This window comes from Acyrthosiphon pisum, chromosome A1 (assembly GCF_005508785.2).
Source record: "Acyrthosiphon pisum isolate AL4f chromosome A1, pea_aphid_22Mar2018_4r6ur, whole genome shotgun sequence".
NCBI lineage: Eukaryota > Metazoa > Arthropoda > Insecta > Hemiptera > Aphididae > Acyrthosiphon > Acyrthosiphon pisum.
The window spans coordinates 168,182,766-168,200,496 of NC_042494.1; the positions used below are offsets into that span (position 1 = coordinate 168,182,766).

Genomic DNA, 17,731 nt, shown 5'->3' on the forward strand with positions numbered 1-17,731 from the left:
TGAAAAAAAAAATCGCGAAATAGTGAACTTCATTAGGCCATAACTTCAAAACTAAGTCCGTGCCCCAAATTCGGTTTTCACCATCGTTTTCAGCGTACTTAACTACATAAGTTTCCAAAAAAAAAATTGCAAAAAAAAGGGTGCCCGGTAAAGTAGAAATATACCAATTCCTATATTGAAGATATAACCGTATTTACACTTTTAGCACCCCGAGTCAACAATATTAATACACCCCCACCATAAAAAAAAAATTAATCAATTTTTTAATTGATTATTTGGTATAAGGTCATTTTGTATGGTCGATTGCAAACTCCGCCAGAATACCGGTTAGATAAAAAGGTAATGTAAAGGTCTAATGGAAACTCCACCAGTCTTATTTTCTTACCTGTAATGGGTATATGGAAACTCCGCAAGTATAATTAGGCCTTCCTTATATAAAACTAAATGATATTACTCTAGTAAGTTAACTCAAAAATGCAAAATGAAAATAAAATTATTGTTAGATAAAGCTTTAAATACTAAATAGTTATAATATTTGATTTATATAAGACTTAATGGTTTGAATATCTACTAATTGTATTTCATAATTTTAGTTTAGTTCAAAATATTATTAGTATTATAACATATTATGTCATAATAATATAATATACCTACCTACATATTATTTTTTGATTATTAGATATCACAATTGTCTATCATTATTTTTTAACTGGCCATTGCAATATGTATGATTTGTTCGAGCATTTATTATTTTTATTTATAAGTTTTTTTTTATATATTTTGGCATATACTTATTTAATAAGGATAATAATTATATGCCATGTTTGATTATTTTGATAATTTCAAGATGTTTAGTTCATCAAGTTCCTAAATTAATCAAAAATATATTATAGCACTAAGTAATATTTGGCTGTTATCTAACCAGTAATTAAAAAAACTTTGATTATTTTTAATATACTATTATATCCTAAAACACTTTTAATTGCCTTTTTGTTTAAATTTTTACACTTTAATAATTTACATTATATATACTTACTACTTAGATATATAACTTATATTTACACTATATACCTATGCTTTATGTATATAATAGTACAAAGCGTCTGTGTTCTCAAATGAACATTTTTACCCAATCGTACAAAGTATCTGCGTTCAACAATGTACCTTTTTACCCGATTGTACAAAGTGTCCGCGTTTTGCACTTTTAATGGTCGACCGCACAAAGTGACCTAGAACCTGATTATTTATGATTTTTATAAATATTTTGTTAAATACACAGATATTGATAATACATTATTTTAATTATTGCCAAAAAGTATAACATACTATAGGTGAAATTGTAAACTATGAAAAAAAATTACAAAAATTAATAGTTATCAATGAAATACAAAAAGTCCAAGTAGGTACTCAAACAATTTCTTACCATAAAAAAATTATATTTATATAATATACACCGGTGCCTGGCCGCACCACAAAATGTATCAAAAATTGGCAACCAGGGACTCCCTTGCCCACCTTAAATACGGGCCTGGTTGAAGAATAACATAAGATTAGGAAGGTACTGATTGTCTGAAAAATCAGAAGGTATTTTCTATTTACCAGGGTTGGCACGTATTTATACGTATAATACATCTATATTTTATGCATCATCAGTGTACACTATTATAAAATCAAATTATTATAATATTATGAGATGCCAGAACTATTTTTTTTTTCATTTGAATGAATTTTTATTTTTTAATTGTATTATATTTTCAAAAACAAAGATGTCAATTGTATTTTGTTAAATTTACGCAATGTTAAGTGTTAATATAAAAATATTAATTATTGAGTATTAACTATTAAGTACCTATTAGTATTATGTATAAAATATAAATAATGTAATTGTAGTTGTAATTATTATTTTTTTATGCACCTATAGCATGTACTAATAATTAATATGCATGCTTAATTACCTAATTAATTAGAAATAACTAGGACTCGGATTTATTTATAATTTTGTAAATAGTAAATACTAAATGCACATTTTCTATTAGTAATAATAAATAAAGCAAGAAACTAATAGTAATAATAAAGTAGTAGTTACCTATTAATTACATAAAAAATAAAAAATAATTTATTAAATTCTAAGAAGTTATCCAAATTACAGTAAAAACAATTATTATTTATACTCAAGGTGTGCAAAAAAAATGTTTAATAATAATTTAAATATCTTATGAAAGAAAAGATAGTAATAACAATTTAGACGTTTTATGCATGTATAGTTTTTATACATAAATTCACTCAACCCTACTATTTACATACAAAAATAAATAGGGGTAGCAAATTGAATCTGTTACCTTTATATTGGCTAATAGGCAAATTACCAAAGCTTATAATTATTCAAGTTTTATACATAGTAGAATTTTTATGATTTAAATATTTTGGAGCCAGGGGGTCCACCCACCCACCTACCAAAAAAATCAGGGGAAGCAGCTGCTACCCTTGAACCCTCTAGTGTGCACCACTGAATCTGATAATTATTATAGAATTAAATCTACATCATGGCAAATGGCAATTATTCTTAATTATTATTAATTCTTAATCAGTTCAATTGATATACCGTAAGAGCAGGATACTTTGCTCCAAATATATTTCTTTTTTAGTTTAAACCTATACTATAGCTTCAATTACAAAGATAAAAATTACCTGTTCGCGCATCTATGTATAGATGTTGAGAGGTAAAAACAATTAAAAAAAATCTGAATGTCATTCTAAGTGACTTACTTACTTATTCCCAAAATTTGGAGCAAAGTAAAATACATTACAGGTTACATTTCACAATGATTAAAATTACCTTACTTTAATGCATATAATAACTATTGGTGCAATGTTTAGTGCTTATGTTTTAACTAATCTGAAACTATACACAATATAATTTAATAATATAATTTTTTTTTTTTTGTAGTTGATTAAAAGTCTTTTTTCAATACATTTTAAATTAAATTTTAATCCCCTGGATTTTGGACAACTTTTTCGTCATGAGTTTTTGTGTTTTTGAAAACAACTCTTTTCGTGGCATTCATCTTGGAGGCGAACTAATAGATTGATGTTCGAAATGTTTGAAAAAATGTATAATATTAATAAGAATAATACAAAAAAAAACTACAATCTCTTATCTCAAAATCGTAATGTGCTAGAATTGATATCAGTAAATATTTTTTTTGGAGCAATGTTTAACCCCTGAAGTAAAGTATCCTGCTCTTACGGTACCTATATGAGCTACAAGTTACTTGTGAGTTTTATTTTGTTTTTTTTTACTTCTGGGTGCCTGTTACTCTGGTTTCTGTGCTACTATAACGCATAAATACAATAAAAAAAAAGAAGGTTTTAGTACAAACATTTCTGATGAACAAAGACGTGTATTAAGATTGAGAATAACAATTAGTAATTTGTATTCACCAATTTGATATTAATTCATTCATATTATATGAAGGCAGTTACATTTTTGTACAAGCTTCAAATTTTTCTGCATTCATCATAACAAGTTGAGCTCATATAATTGATATTGTAAGAATTTATTTAATTTGTTTCCTAATGTTTCATTATAATAATGTTTTTATTTGTTTTTTTAGATGATTAAATGTTGGATGGAACATTTTGTGAATACAGTACTAAAAATGTGGAAGACTGTAAGATAATTAGTTTAATATTAATATTTTTTACAAATATTTTATTACATACCAACTTACTACTTACTTACTCAGTTAATAGTTTTATTAACCGACTATGTAATCATTACTAAATAATTATAAAAAATGTTAGGCAATTGAAATTGATCACTTTTTCATTACTGATACAACAAATAGGTAACATTAAATTTAAACTGGTGTCAATTTAATTATGAAAATTCAAAATATGGCACAATTGATTAAATCGAACGAATTTAAAATTATATAATAAATAAATTAAATATAACAATTTGAATATTTTGTCGAATCGCAAATAAAGCTAATTGTTGCGACTTATTGTTGAAATAGAGTAGTATATTTGACGGAAAAATAAACAATTTTAATTTATTAAAGTAAATATGCATATTAATTTTATATTAAATTATAACATTTTTTTCCTCTAGACAGTTTTAGAACAGAAATTTGTTGTAGTTCTAGTCCCCGAGGCATCTGTTTTCCCATGCATAAATCAAACACTCCTAATGACCGATCCTCGAGGCCAAGCAGCAGGTAAGCGCGTCCCAGGGCCACATGTTCTCTAGTGCATATACCAGACACTTCATGTGACCGTTGCTCGCAGAGCTGCTATACGTATCCTCGTCCCAAGTGCACCTGTTTTCCCGAGTGTAAGCTGGTAGTCCATGTCAGTCTCGTAGTTTTAGTCCTAAGGGCACTTGTTTTCCAGTACGTAAACCAAACACTCCTGATGATTATTATTCCTCGCGGCCAAGATGCATGTCTCTTCGTCCCAAGGACATGCATTTTCCCGCGCATAGGCCAAACACTCTAGGTGACCGTTAAATGCGGCTTGGATACATGTCTCCTCGTCCCAGGGACATCCGCTTACTCTTGCGTAAACCAAGCACTCTAGCTTACCGTTATATGCAGCATTGCTACACGTCTCTTCGTCCCAGGGACAACCGTTTTTCTGTGCGTAAATCAAACACGGCAGGTGGCCGTTCAACGCGGCTTCGGAGCACACCCTCTTATCCCAGGGACATCTATTTTGCCGTGCGTAAACCAAACACTCCAGGTGACCGTTTCTCGCAGCGTTGGAGCACGTCTTACTGTCCCAGGGGCAGCCGTTATTCCGCGCGTAAACCAAACACTGCAGGTGGCCATTCAATGCGGCTTCGGAGCACACCCTCTTGTCCCAGGGACATCCATTTTGCCGTGCGTAATACAAACATGCCATGTGACCGTTCGATGCGGCTATAATGCACGTCCAAGAGGTCCAGGGGCACCCACTTCGGTGTGCATAGACCAAACAGTCCAAGTGACCGTTGCTCGCGGCAAAGCTGCACGTAAGCTCGTCCCAGTGGAATCCGTTTTGCCGTGCGTAAATCAAACAGTCCAAATGACCGTTTTCCGCGGCTCTGGAGCATGCATCAAAGGACAAGGGGCACCCGTTCTCTAGAGCGTAAACCAAACACTCCAGGTGACCGTTTGACGCGGCGTTGGAGCACGTTTCACCGTCCCAGGGACAGCCGTTTGCCCGTGCGTAAACCAAACACTGCAGGTGGCCGTTCAACGCGGCTCCGCTGCACGTCTCAGTGTCCCAGGGACAACCATTTTCTCGAGCGTAAACCAGACACTCCATTTGACCGTTGCTCGCGGCGCCGCTGCACGTATCCTCGTTCCATGGACATCCGTTCTCCGAGGCGTATTTAAGACACTCTAGATTGCCCGATTGTGCAGCTAAGTCGCACGCCGTACCACCGTCAAATTCCGGCATACTGTCCCAGGGGACACCGACTTCGTGTGCAAGTTTTAGGCAATCGATGTGCCCGTGCAACACCGCTCTTTCGCATACGTTTTTAAATCTCAGGTCATCGACGGGGAATTGTGATCTGCTGAACATGGTCCGCCTACCATTTCCCTTGTTTAGGTTTTTGTCGATTTTTAAAATTTCGAACAATGACTCACAACAACTTCGCATATTCACGTCCGGTGTTTCCAGCAAGTCAAACTTGTTACGCTCGATCTTGTTGCAAGCGTAGTACGCCGTTTTCCGCAGGCTAGGTAATTCGTACATTTTCGCGTTAGGTCCGACGACGTAGCTGCTCTCCGTTCCAAACGTGCTACAGCAGAGATAAGACTAATAAGTAAACAAAGCTTGAGAGGAAAAACAGTGTTCAACGATAATATTATTGGAAATCGACGAGTGATGGCGCACGAATAACAACGACGTTAAAAATATTTGAAAAAATCAACTTAAGGGCCGGTAAATAGATGTACCGTCTACGGTTAAACTTCGATTAAGCTTAATCAGCTGATTAAAATCCGATTATGTATCCGAGCCACAGAGTAGGTACAAACGAATAAACGGTGACAAATTTAATTTAATTATTCATTGCATAAAACTATTTACATTTTACAAACAGCTCAATGTACTCTTCGGATTATAATTTACAGTCTTTAAAGATTATAACCTAAAAAAGTAAAAAACCTTGCAAAGCGCAAACAATAAATTACCATTTACCACAACAATATTAACAACCACGGTTGTAGATATATCTTAAACAGTGTTAACAACCTCAATACAGGAAATCTGACTAGCGATGGGATTGTGCAAGTTTGACAAGTTTGCATGTTCGGGGTACTTACTACTTGTCCCAAAATTTCGTGGGGAAAAAAACAAATTCATACACAAGACTATCCGGGTATAGATAAGAGACCTGACCGTTATTTATACTGCGCATGGGTAGTATCTTTTTTATCTTTATTAAATTATGAAAAGACAATGTCCGCACAATTTAAATTATGTTATACTAATTTTAAGTTGTATTTTTGAGCCGAAGATCCATTATTATATGCCGGTTATAGAGTAATTATTACTCTATGGTGCCGGTAAGTTTTTGTTTGATTGGCGATAGAAAGTGATGTAAGGGGCACGGTGTGTATCATTTATATTTCATTTTTCCACTGGCCCGTTACAGATCCAACTATCCAAGGTTTATAGATTATAATAGTAGCTTCTAATAACCTTGTTACAGACACACAACAATTGTTACAGATCCACCCTCTGCCGGCCAAAAAATTGATAAGTTTTTGATCGCCAATAGGTAGTACACAAAATATATTGCCGAACTTAACTTTAATTTTGTTGTTCAACACTTCAACTAGTATTTATTTATAGTAAAGTAAGTGTTAGTAGAGTTGTACATTTTCATAAACATTTTTTATATAGATTTTGTAATTATTTATTTTTAAATTATATACCATCAAATACTACTATTTATACTTTTAGTTTCTAGGTAGAACTATTAATTTTGGCCAATTAATTTTTGCACCATGGTTCTTAACTCGTCAAAACACCACTTTATAAAAACAAATTTGAAGAAAAAAAGATGCCCTGATATAGTAGATTAATTATACCCTAGTTTTTCTGTGTACATAATATCTACTTCATTTATATTTTGATATTTAGGTTAAAGGTCTGTTGTGATATACAACTATATAGCCACTATGTAGAAATTCGCTAGACTAAACCGGTGTGGAAAATAATGCACTGGAATGTTTGGACCTATCATTTACATGATAATGTGGGATAATTTAAAACCGGGTTGGTCTAGTGAATTTCTACTAATAGTGTCAATTACAAATGTTTTAGGAGATTTTAGATACAAAGTTGAACCATTTAATTTCAATGATATTATTAATACCTACCTACATAGGCGCAATTTGGGTTAAATTTATGGGGGTGCTAGATTTATGTCTAGTTAAGTGGTCAGTGGGGGGCTCTGGCCCCGACACCCCCTCCCTTCGTACAACTTCCTTTTTACACCTTCGCATTAATCTTAATATAAACAATTACCTATAACATAATACACTTTTATTTATATTATTATTCTGATAGGTAACCTATACATAGGTAATACATGTATTTAATTATTATGAAAATGATAAGGTCTTAGAAATAAATGTTGTCAAATACCTATGGCATAATATAAGCACCTCCAAGCCTCCCCCCAAATTGCCCCTATGCCTACCTAGGTATCAATGTTATTTATTCAGTCTGATAAAGACACTGAAATTGTTATAAGCGTTCCTTCTGATTGTTCTAATGATTACACAGCTTTAACTAATCTAAAAAAGAAACCAGCATTCCATGAAAAATATAATGTTACTGACGAGATGGTACCTGTGATTTGAACCTGTGAGTAACTTTTGTTAGATTTTTAATAAGATCAATAAATATTAATTTCAATATATTTGATTAGGTAACATCTATATAATATTTATAATTTTATATTATATTTAAAAAATAAAATAAAATTTATGAGTAATTTTTTTTAGATACCTATTATTGAAATCCTAGACTTTGGAAACTTATGTTCTGCAACAGTGTCTGATGAATTCAAAATTACAATTGCTAAAGAGAAAGTTTAATTAAAAGCATTTTATGAATGGGTGAGTCTTAACTGAGTTTAAATTATTTGATTGTTTGTTTTCTAAATTAATTTTAAATTTAAGATACTTTTTTATTTTTTATTTTTTTTTTATTAGCTTCCAGTAAAAACTATTATAGCTCGACAATTATATAAGTACATGATATAGATACAATGACAGTGTGGTGTTACAATAGTAACAACTCCACTTATAGTAGGAGAATTCAAAGGATAAAAAGTGCAAAATGTTATAAAAGCTTTACAAAAAAAATAATACAGACTCGAAACAACAAGCTGTTATTTATTATGAACCCGAAAAAGTTGGAATTACAGAGCATAAATATTTACCTCGAGGAAGTTAAGAAAAACTTTTTGTCGTGTTTAAACTGGTTATATGAATATGCTTGTTCTAGAACTTATGGATTAGGTAATGAAATCAAATTAATTTTTTTTCTATTTGAATTCCACTCTTAACAAATTAACTATATAATATATTTAACTATAAAAGGAACAACTACTGCAATAAAATCACGCAAGTCTTGAAAATAATATTTAAGAGGACGCCTCACCCGCATATGTTACCTCAGTCTTACAAGTGTGTAACATAGCAAATTGTAGCTGAACACGTGTAGCTCTGTTGGATTAAAAATTAGAGTGAATTGACCTCTTATAAAATTTAAATGTAAGTATATTATCTACTATTTAGGAAATCTCATTGGATTTTTATTATATTTTAATTTTAAAGCGAGTTATGAGTGTTTTAAAATTATAATTATATACGGGTGAGGAATCCTCTTAATGTCATGATAACTAAAAGTCTAAAACACTAATATTTGTACATCATTTTATTGTACAATTTTATTTGATGCTATTCAATATTCATTATTATTATTATTAATAATAATAATTAGATCAACTTTAAATAAATATGCTTCATTACAATTTAAACTTTAAGTTTTTGTTGTAGAATATAAAAAGTATTGACAATTTGTAATTAGAACACCACTGGAAAAAAAATTAAAAAAATTATATATATATTATATCATGGAACATACATAAGTTGTTACCTACTTGATATTTTATAAAACTTTTTGGTTACTTTTTAGTAACGGTTGTTAGATTCCACCAAAAGAGTTCATATAAAAAGCCTTTATGAAATTATTAATGAAAGCCACTACTGAAGAACTGATACCATGTTTAGAATTAATATTATACAAATTAATACTAGCTTTTCATGAAAAAGAAGTAATTAAAAATGCAAAGAAATTTTAATCTAATGATAATGTAAATAATATATGAATATTTAAAATTTATGTTTTAGGATGGAAATGTAATTATGTTAAGGTTTGTAATTGGAACATTGGCAACCTTATTTAATCATTACAAGTATATTGTATACATACACACATGCACATATAATATTTTTTTAAATATAATAATAGACATAAAATATTTTTGATGTCAGTATTTAATTTTGGTTTCTATTATATTGGAATCTGGATTCATTACATATTCTGAGCCAGTTCAAAATATGTATTTCACTAGTTGAACAAAGATTAAACCAAATATAGTAAGTATAAAATTGAAATTTTTTAAAAATGAATTATTTATTTTATGAATATTGTAATTTATATTTTATAGGCTTATAGTAGAGACTAGTTTGATGCAAATAATAATAGGATGATCATGATTGTTGCTCTAGACTCTCGTGTTTGACAAATGTATTGGGAAAATCAATTGAAAGGTTAATAAATTCAAATACATAACAATTTATTAAAGAATGTATGCAAGATTTGTCACATAAACTTAGGAAAAGTACACTTTTCTCCTTAAATATCTGATAATATCATGTTTTGAACGTGAACTTCTCTACACAAATATAATGATTTAATGCATGTATTTATATTTAAAACAAAATAATTAATTTGAATTGCCTACTATATGTAAAATGTATTACTGTGAAGCTAGGCATTAATGAGTTAAAAAGTTAATTTTATTACTATTCACTATTTCAGTCTATTTCGTTTTCATGTCAAAAAATATTTTCTATGAATTATTTAAAGTTAAAACTTTTATATTCTACCAATCTAACTTATATGAAAATATATATAGAAATACTGTTTAAACTATAAAGTATAAACACTAAACTATAATTTAGTTTTGCATTGTATAAAAAAAATGTGTAATAAAAAGTGTATAGCTTTTAACGTTTTGTTATTGATGCATATTTACCCTACTTAACTGAGTTACAAATGATCATTAACTGGCCCAACTTGTGTATTAGTAAAAATTAGATACCAAATATTATTTATAAACATTGCAGTGTTGGATTTATCTTGTTCGTTCTTCAGATATAGAACAGTTTTTGGAAAAATGATAGTGATTGTGTGGGAATTTTTTTTCATATATTATTAATATGACCTGATTAAAATCCTGATAGAAACTTAACAAATAAATTAAAATCTATAATACTTTTTTAATTTTTAAGCATATTTCATACCGAAACTTTTTTGAAAAAAAAACAAATTTTTTGTAACTCATTGATATAAACTTTTTCATTTAGGTGGATAGCATGAAAAATGAATGCTAGATTCCTTGTGAGTTGAAATATTAATGATACATAGCCATGATTATTTTTTGTATACATTTAAATATTAAGTGTTTGCTAAATTAATCAAAATTTCGAAAATTTTAAAACTATTTTTCAGTTAAAAATCCATTAACGGTTTTCCTTTTATGGTTAACATTAGAAAGTTTGATAGAAGGCTATGATTATTGATTTGTGTAGTGATAGTCATTTCATATCATTCTGTGATGCTATTGCTTGGGTAAATCTCCATACTGACCTGAAGACTGTTTGAAAAAATTATTATTTATTTTATACTACTTACATAAATTTTGATTTTATGTTATTTAATTTGATAAATATGTAATTTAAGTCAAAAATAACATTGAAATACACCAGAGTAATGCTACCATTGAGACTTGGTTTAAAACGGTAAAAGTTGATTTACTTAATAGCGACCGAAGTTGGAAATTCGGTCAGTTTTTAAGACTTATGAGAGAGCGCGTGATGAATGCACACAAACAAATAAAGTTTAATATCAGAAAAAATACTCATACACGTACACTTGATTTTGACAATAAGTCTAGGCAGACCAAAGGAAATGAAAGGCAAAGAAAAATCTCAGAAATGTCTAGCCATAACCATTTAGACGCAATAGAAAGTTGGGGGAAAAAAGAGAAACAACACAGACATCTCCAACAAACCAATTACCGTTCTTTCAAAGCCCTGTCGTTAAAAATCCCAAAGTCTTCGACCACTACAATAGATGAAAATAACATTTCTCCCAAAGTGGTAGATGGTATTGAAAGTGTTGTGGTTACAGAATGTAACAATGTAAGTAGGTTCAATGCTGATGAGCCTATTAGCTCAACATGGATATACATGATGTGAGTAAGCCATTAGACGATAATTGTTTAATAAAATCGGTTTCGAAAACTGGCAGCCATAAATCTCCGTTTTGACGATCAGTGCAAACTATAGATTTACAAAAAAATATGCTCCCTAATGATTTGACATACTATAAACAAATTAAGATGCCAAAAAATAAAGATTATCTAGTTGGAAAAGTGCATAACAAAATTACTTTCATTCAGAACAGTATGGTTATTCTGACATGGTTAGTTGGTGCTTACTGAATTGTAGTCTTTATAAATTTCAACACCAGAAAGTGTTATATCATGGACCTGATCGATTAGGTCATATGATACAGAGCGTCGTACATCAAAAGAACATTTCAATACAGTAATTAAAATATTGAAATCAGATGTCATCTACGGTGACAGCACACACCAATGTCCAATGCTGAAACTGATTCCATACCCTCATGAATTTAATTGTGAAGTTTATATTATACATTACACATTTAAATTTATGGACAATTCCAAGTTCAGTTTAAAGTTTGATCCTAACACTTATAGAGAATATTTTATGACCTCTTTATTAGAAAACTCTGAAGACATGACAAAATAACTAAGCTTATCCTGTAACTGGAACTCACATAGGCACTGTTGTCAACCGGATGAAGAATATGTAGAATAAGTGTCGTGCTCTCGGCGTTTTCGCTGGATAGCCATTGATTGCATCCCTAAAGAAAACCGAATTGTTAATTACACAATTAATGATTTCTTCTGTTCATTGTGTCAGAAATTATTAAATTAAAATATATAAAAATTATTAGATTATAGAGTTAAGTAAAGCAAGCTACAAATTGCATAATATCAAAATTATAATTAAATTACTTGAGTTACTTTTTTTAAGGACATTTTCATTAGATCTTAAATATAAAGAAGTTAAAGATATTACTTAAGTTATAATAAGGTAAATAATAGATTAACACAAATGTCTAGTCTCAATAAGTTATATAAGTCATATAAAGAAAACTTCTATAGAACATATAGCCTAATATTATACACGTTAAGAAAAAAGCATGGTATTGTAAATTTGCTATTGCAATATTTTTAATTGGTTCTAAAAAATAAAGTTATTTAATGAAATTAGCACAAAAAAGTAACTCAAAGTAGGTATGTGTAAACTCTTTCACATAGAAAGGTAGGGCAACTGTTTCAAACGAGTTTTGTAACAGTAACTCGTAAAATAAGTTAATCCCAACACTCATTTACATAAGGTATGCAAATCACTAGACATAATTTTAAAACACAATTTGTAACCACACCGGTCATGCACTTCATATGTCTGCATAACTGACAGTCCACGGTCTGATATTTCAAAGTGGGACGTTATTAAGTGTTATGATTTGTTTAATTTATATTTAATGTTTAAAAATATACTCACTAGATGTTTCGACAACGATCAATCCAATATAAAAGGTACAATCACAATATGGCCATCATAGTTGTTGACCAGTCCGAATAAAACATAATTTTGATAAAGTTAAATTTCTGAAATAAAAATGTGATTAGAAAATTTGTGGACATTTGATACATAGAAAATCTGAATCAGTATTTAAAAAGATAAACTCTGTAACCATATCTGTCCATTAAGACCTGAAGTTATAGTTTTTCCCCAGTAGTTATAAGTTTACTTTATTTACTTTAATAATTAAACATTTTCATAATATATTCCATAATGAAGTAACTAATGATTTAATTGAGTTGTATTTAAGAAGCACTGATTTCATCACAATGAGAATACTATTAGCTACAGTGGTTTTTTTAAATTAAATTAAAGCACTACAAATTGCATAATATAAAGATTATAATGATATTACTAGTTATTTTTTTTTTCAAAAAAAGAAAAAGATATTCATTTAAACAATCCGTTCAATCTAGAAGTCAGAATTGATATTGTAATCGTAGTTTTTGATCTCAAGCTGTTAGTTCATGATATTTCACCCCATACTATATTCATAAACCAATAATACAGTAAATATTAAATTATTTATTAATTTGTATTCAAAAACTTGCAAGGCTCCATTTTCTTATTAAGTTGTCAATTATGTAGTATCTGAAATCACACAAAAAGGTTAATTATATTATAATATGAGCTTTGTATTGATCTATAGTGTTTGTTCAGGAGCGGTCAGTAGACTTTGTACTGTGGGACATGAAGGCATTCATTACTAAGCAGTAAGCTCCAAGGGACCATAATTAAGGTATAGTACATATTAAATCTTTATTATTCGTTATTTTCTATTAACCGTTATTTCTGAATAATTTGATTATATAATAATATTGATGAAATATAAATTACTGATATTTCAAAGTGGGACGGCATTAAGTGTTATGATTTGTTTAATTTATATTTAATGTTTAAAAATATACTTACTAGATTCCAAATCATTAAGAAGCCTATTTTTCTCAAAATGTTTTCTATACAACATATTTAACATTTTCTTTTTGATAGAATATCAGCTGGCAGTTGACAGCTTTCTAACCAAATTTCACACCTAAAAGTGTAACAAAAAAATAGTTTATATTTTATACTACAAAACCAGTGGTTGGAAGTAGCATGCTATAATTGTAGCAATGCTACAATACACTTAATGTAACATTATAATTTAGTGCGCTAGTAATTTTCAGTTAGCGTGTCGAAAATTCCCATTATTTTATCTCTACCTTCAATACTTATTTGGTGATAGTTAAAATAGTATGATAATTGATAACTATTATATTTATTAATTATTTATTTATATAATAATAATGATGAGTATATTAATGAATTTTTCGTGTTTAATCCACAATTAACTCACATAATTAAAACCTGTCCAGTGACCAAATGTTAAATCAGTACAAACTATTAACTACCTTAAATTGGAACATTAAAAAAAAAATGGAGTGTAAAATAAGCGCGTTACATTTAAAGTTTAAACAATAGCAGTAGAAGCAGCGTACTACATTAAAAAAAAAAAAAATCGCGATGGCAAGCTACTTCTTTTGGGGGAGTATCTGTAGCGTACTACAAAAAACTACTAGCGTCCCAACAACTGAACAAAATACAATGATTTGGTACTCGTTATGTATTGTGCACGGTTTTTTTTAGTTTGTTGAGATCTGTCTTATTGTTCACTAGACTAAAATCAAGGTATGTGTAACTGTGTATCATTATGATTTATGTTGTAGGTTTATATTGTTATTTTTGTCCTATATGTAACAAGTACCATTGACTTGTTCCATAGTTAACATCATTGTATCACAATAATAAAATACTTACCGAGCAAGGATTTGGGAAAAGAAAAAAAACTAACAGTTTCTTATTGCATTTTCATTTATCCGCACAGTTTCACTACGCATTTAAAAGAATAACCATCCCTAAGAATCGACTTTGTAATAATATGTAGGTATGATGCACTTAAAAACGTGCAACAAAATTTGCTTAATATGCCTTTTGCTAAGTTTTTTTACAAGCGTTTAGAGACAGAGAATGTCCGAAAATCCGAACGATTGCAACTTGCAAAACGGCCGACTCTGTTAACATTATCAGCTATCACAGAATATATATTATTATCAGTGAATCAGTTATCACTTTAATTGGAAAAAATTTCAAAAAACCTTTTATTTTTAATTTATTGCATTACTAATAGTATTGAATAACAAATGCATTTATTTATTTACAGTTACTGGGCCACTTATTATTTAATATAATTTATTGTGAATGATGTAATATACTCAACTACTTCAGTTGAAGTGTTGGAAGTATGTTGAATAAAACCACGAAGATGATTGTAATAATTGTATTTTATTTAAACTCAAATTAAATAATTATTATATCGCAAATAAAATGTGTATAAAATAAATTTTACCTAGTCACACACTCAGACATGCCAATTTATTTTATTAAATATTAGTTCGTAAACTAGGCTGTGGTGCATATTATCGTTATAAGCGGCTTTCTGGCACGTCTCCTTGTTCCACGGGCTCCCGTTTTCCCGTGCGTAAACGAAGCATTCTAGTTGACCGTGCATACATCATTGACCAGCTGCACTCGTCCAAGGGGCACCCATTTTCCTGTGCGTAAACCAGGCATTCCGTGTGACCGTTAAATGCGGCTTCGCTGCACGTCAAGGAGTTCCAGGGGCATCCGTTTTCCCGAGCGTAAGCCAGGCACTCCAGCTGACCGTTATATGCGGCTTTGCTGCACGTCTTCTGGTCCCAGGGGCACCCATTTTCCCGTGCGTAAACTAGGCAGTCCATGTGACCGTTATATGCGGCTTTGCTGCACGTAGCCACATCCCAGGGGCACCCGTTTTCCCGAGCGTAAACCAGGCATTCCATGTGACCGTTAAATGCGGCTTCGCTGCACGTCTCCGAGTTCCAGGGGCACCCGTTTTCCCGAGCGTAAACTAGGCAGTCCATGTGACCGTTCCTCGCAGCATTGCTGCACGTCTCCGAGTTCCAGGGGCACCCGTTTTCCCGAGCGTAAACTAGGCAGTTCAGGTGACCGTTCCTCGCGGCCCACTTGCAAGTCTCCGAGTTCCAGGGGCACCCGTTTTCCCGAGCGTAAACTATGCAGTCCAGGTGACCATTCCTCGCGGCCCAGGTGCACGTCTCCTCGTCCCAAGGGCACCCGTTTTCCCGAGCGTAAACTAGGCAGTCCAGGTGACCATTCCTCGCGGCCCAGTTGCATGTCTCCTTGTCCCAGGGGCAACCGTTCTCCGCGGCATATCTTAAACATTCTAGATTTCCCGATTTGGCAGCTATATCGCACGCCTTACCGCCGTCCCATCCCCAAGGGACGCCGACTTCGTGAGCAAGTCTCAGGCAATCGATGTGCTCGTGCAACGCCGCTTTTTCGCATATGTTTTTATACCTCTGGTCATTGATGGGGAATTTCGATCTGCTGTACATGGTTTGCCTATCGTTGCCCTCGTTTTGGTTTTTGTCGATTTTTATAATGTCGAACAGCGACTCGCAACAATTTCGGATATCGACGTCCGGTGCTTCCATCAAGTCGAACTTGTTACGCTCGATCTCGCTACAAGCGTAGTACGCCGTTTTCAACAGGCTAGGTAGTCCATACATTTCTCCGTTAAGTCCGACGACGTAGCTGTCCGTTCCAAACGTACTACAGAAAAGTGCTGTACAAGTAAACAATTGACAGTTTGCGAGGAAAAATATAGTTTAACGGTAAAAATATTATTGGCAATCGTCGTGTGATGGCGCACGAATAACGTCGTTAAAAAAATGTAGAAAAAATCAACTTAAAAACATGTGTCCGTGCAACAGAGTAGGTATAAACTATTACAGATTTAATTTAATTTGTCATGGTACAAAACTACAAAACTCAATGGATTCGTACTTAAGTCTTTAAAGATTGTAATCTAAAAACCATGCAAACAATAAATTACTAACAAGTATTAAGTACGAACAATGGGCTACGGCCTACGGAACAAATTAATTATTTGTTATAATGAACTACAGACGCTCGCCTAACCTAACCTAACCTCTCACAAATCTTAAAATTATTTGAAAAAAGAGGGGACGGTGCCTTGAACTCACGGGCACTGCCATTTTGTTATTTATGAGAATTTGCTGATATAATCATATCATATATTTCAATAATTGATAGTCCATTATATCATGGATGTTGGCGATTGAAATTGATAAGATGTAACGGGGACGCTGTGTATCATTTATGATCCCCGTTACAGATCCATCCCCCGCCGGCCTGTAACTGTATAACTGTCTGTGTAATAAAGTTATGTTATATTTTCCACAGATATAATATTAATTTTTACAAAATTGAATATATTTTTGGAGCAAATGCACTTTACCACGCACCTCACGAATTTCGATTTTTTTTTAAAAAAAGACGTGTTTTTTACCGCTGATTTCGAAACTGTTTGCATTTTTTTGCGGAAACGATTATTTTGGAAGTTATAGCCTCCCAAAGTTTGCGATTTTACATTTATACTCATGCGCTCAACACTACTGTATGTAGTATGTAGTACTTACTGCCGCGCCGAGTCACAGAGCGGGGTCACTCGCTCGCTGCGCTCGCTCGGACAATTTAAATCGAAAATATCCCTTTGACTTGTTATGTAATACCATTGTATAGATAAATTCCGTATTAAAAAATAGGTAACCTAAAGAAATTAAAAAAAAAAA

At 31.5% G+C, this 17,731-nt stretch overlaps 2 protein-coding genes and 1 long non-coding RNA gene across 10 annotated transcripts; 1 reads left to right on the top strand and 2 right to left on the bottom strand.

The window, feature by feature from the left end:
* Window positions 1-3,662: 3,662 nt before the first annotated feature.
* On the bottom strand, window positions 3,663-15,110 carry LOC100572851. Of its 5 annotated transcripts, XM_008187428.3 has the most exons (6): window positions 14,838-15,110; window positions 13,953-14,073; window positions 13,396-13,631; window positions 12,960-13,066; window positions 12,166-12,252; window positions 3,663-5,791 (listed from the first exon to the last, which is right to left on the bottom strand). In XM_008187428.3, exon 6 carries the CDS (start codon window positions 5,743-5,745, stop codon window positions 4,375-4,377), a length of 1,371 nt encoding a protein of 456 aa, XP_008185650.1. In that variant the 5' UTR covers window positions 5,746-5,791; window positions 12,166-12,252; window positions 12,960-13,066; window positions 13,396-13,631; window positions 13,953-14,073; window positions 14,838-15,110; the 3' UTR covers window positions 3,663-4,374. The 5 variants fall into 5 exon arrangements, with proteins under 5 accessions (XP_008185650.1, XP_003240632.1, XP_016662160.1 ...); XM_003240584.4 differs by lacking the exon at window positions 13,953-14,073; XM_016806671.2 differs by lacking the exon at window positions 13,953-14,073 and having other exon boundaries at window positions 14,779-15,110.
* Window positions 6,428-10,070, top strand: LOC107884486. 4 transcript variants are annotated; one of them, XR_001679963.2, is made up of 8 exons: window positions 6,428-6,606; window positions 6,707-6,853; window positions 7,789-7,869; window positions 8,010-8,123; window positions 8,220-8,528; window positions 8,610-8,783; window positions 9,423-9,671; window positions 9,743-10,070. It is a non-coding gene; the product is annotated as an uncharacterized LOC107884486 (long non-coding RNA). The 4 variants fall into 4 exon arrangements; XR_001679964.2 differs by having other exon boundaries at window positions 6,428-6,560; XR_001679962.2 differs by lacking the exon at window positions 6,428-6,606 and having other exon boundaries at window positions 6,636-6,853.
* A 233-nt stretch (window positions 15,111-15,343) lies between the features above and the next one.
* On the bottom strand, window positions 15,344-17,056 carry LOC100572981. Its single transcript, XM_008187414.2, has one exon. It carries the CDS (start codon window positions 16,643-16,645, stop codon window positions 15,503-15,505), a length of 1,143 nt encoding a protein of 380 aa, XP_008185636.1. The 5' UTR covers window positions 16,646-17,056; the 3' UTR covers window positions 15,344-15,502.
* Window positions 17,057-17,731: the final 675 nt, after the last annotated feature.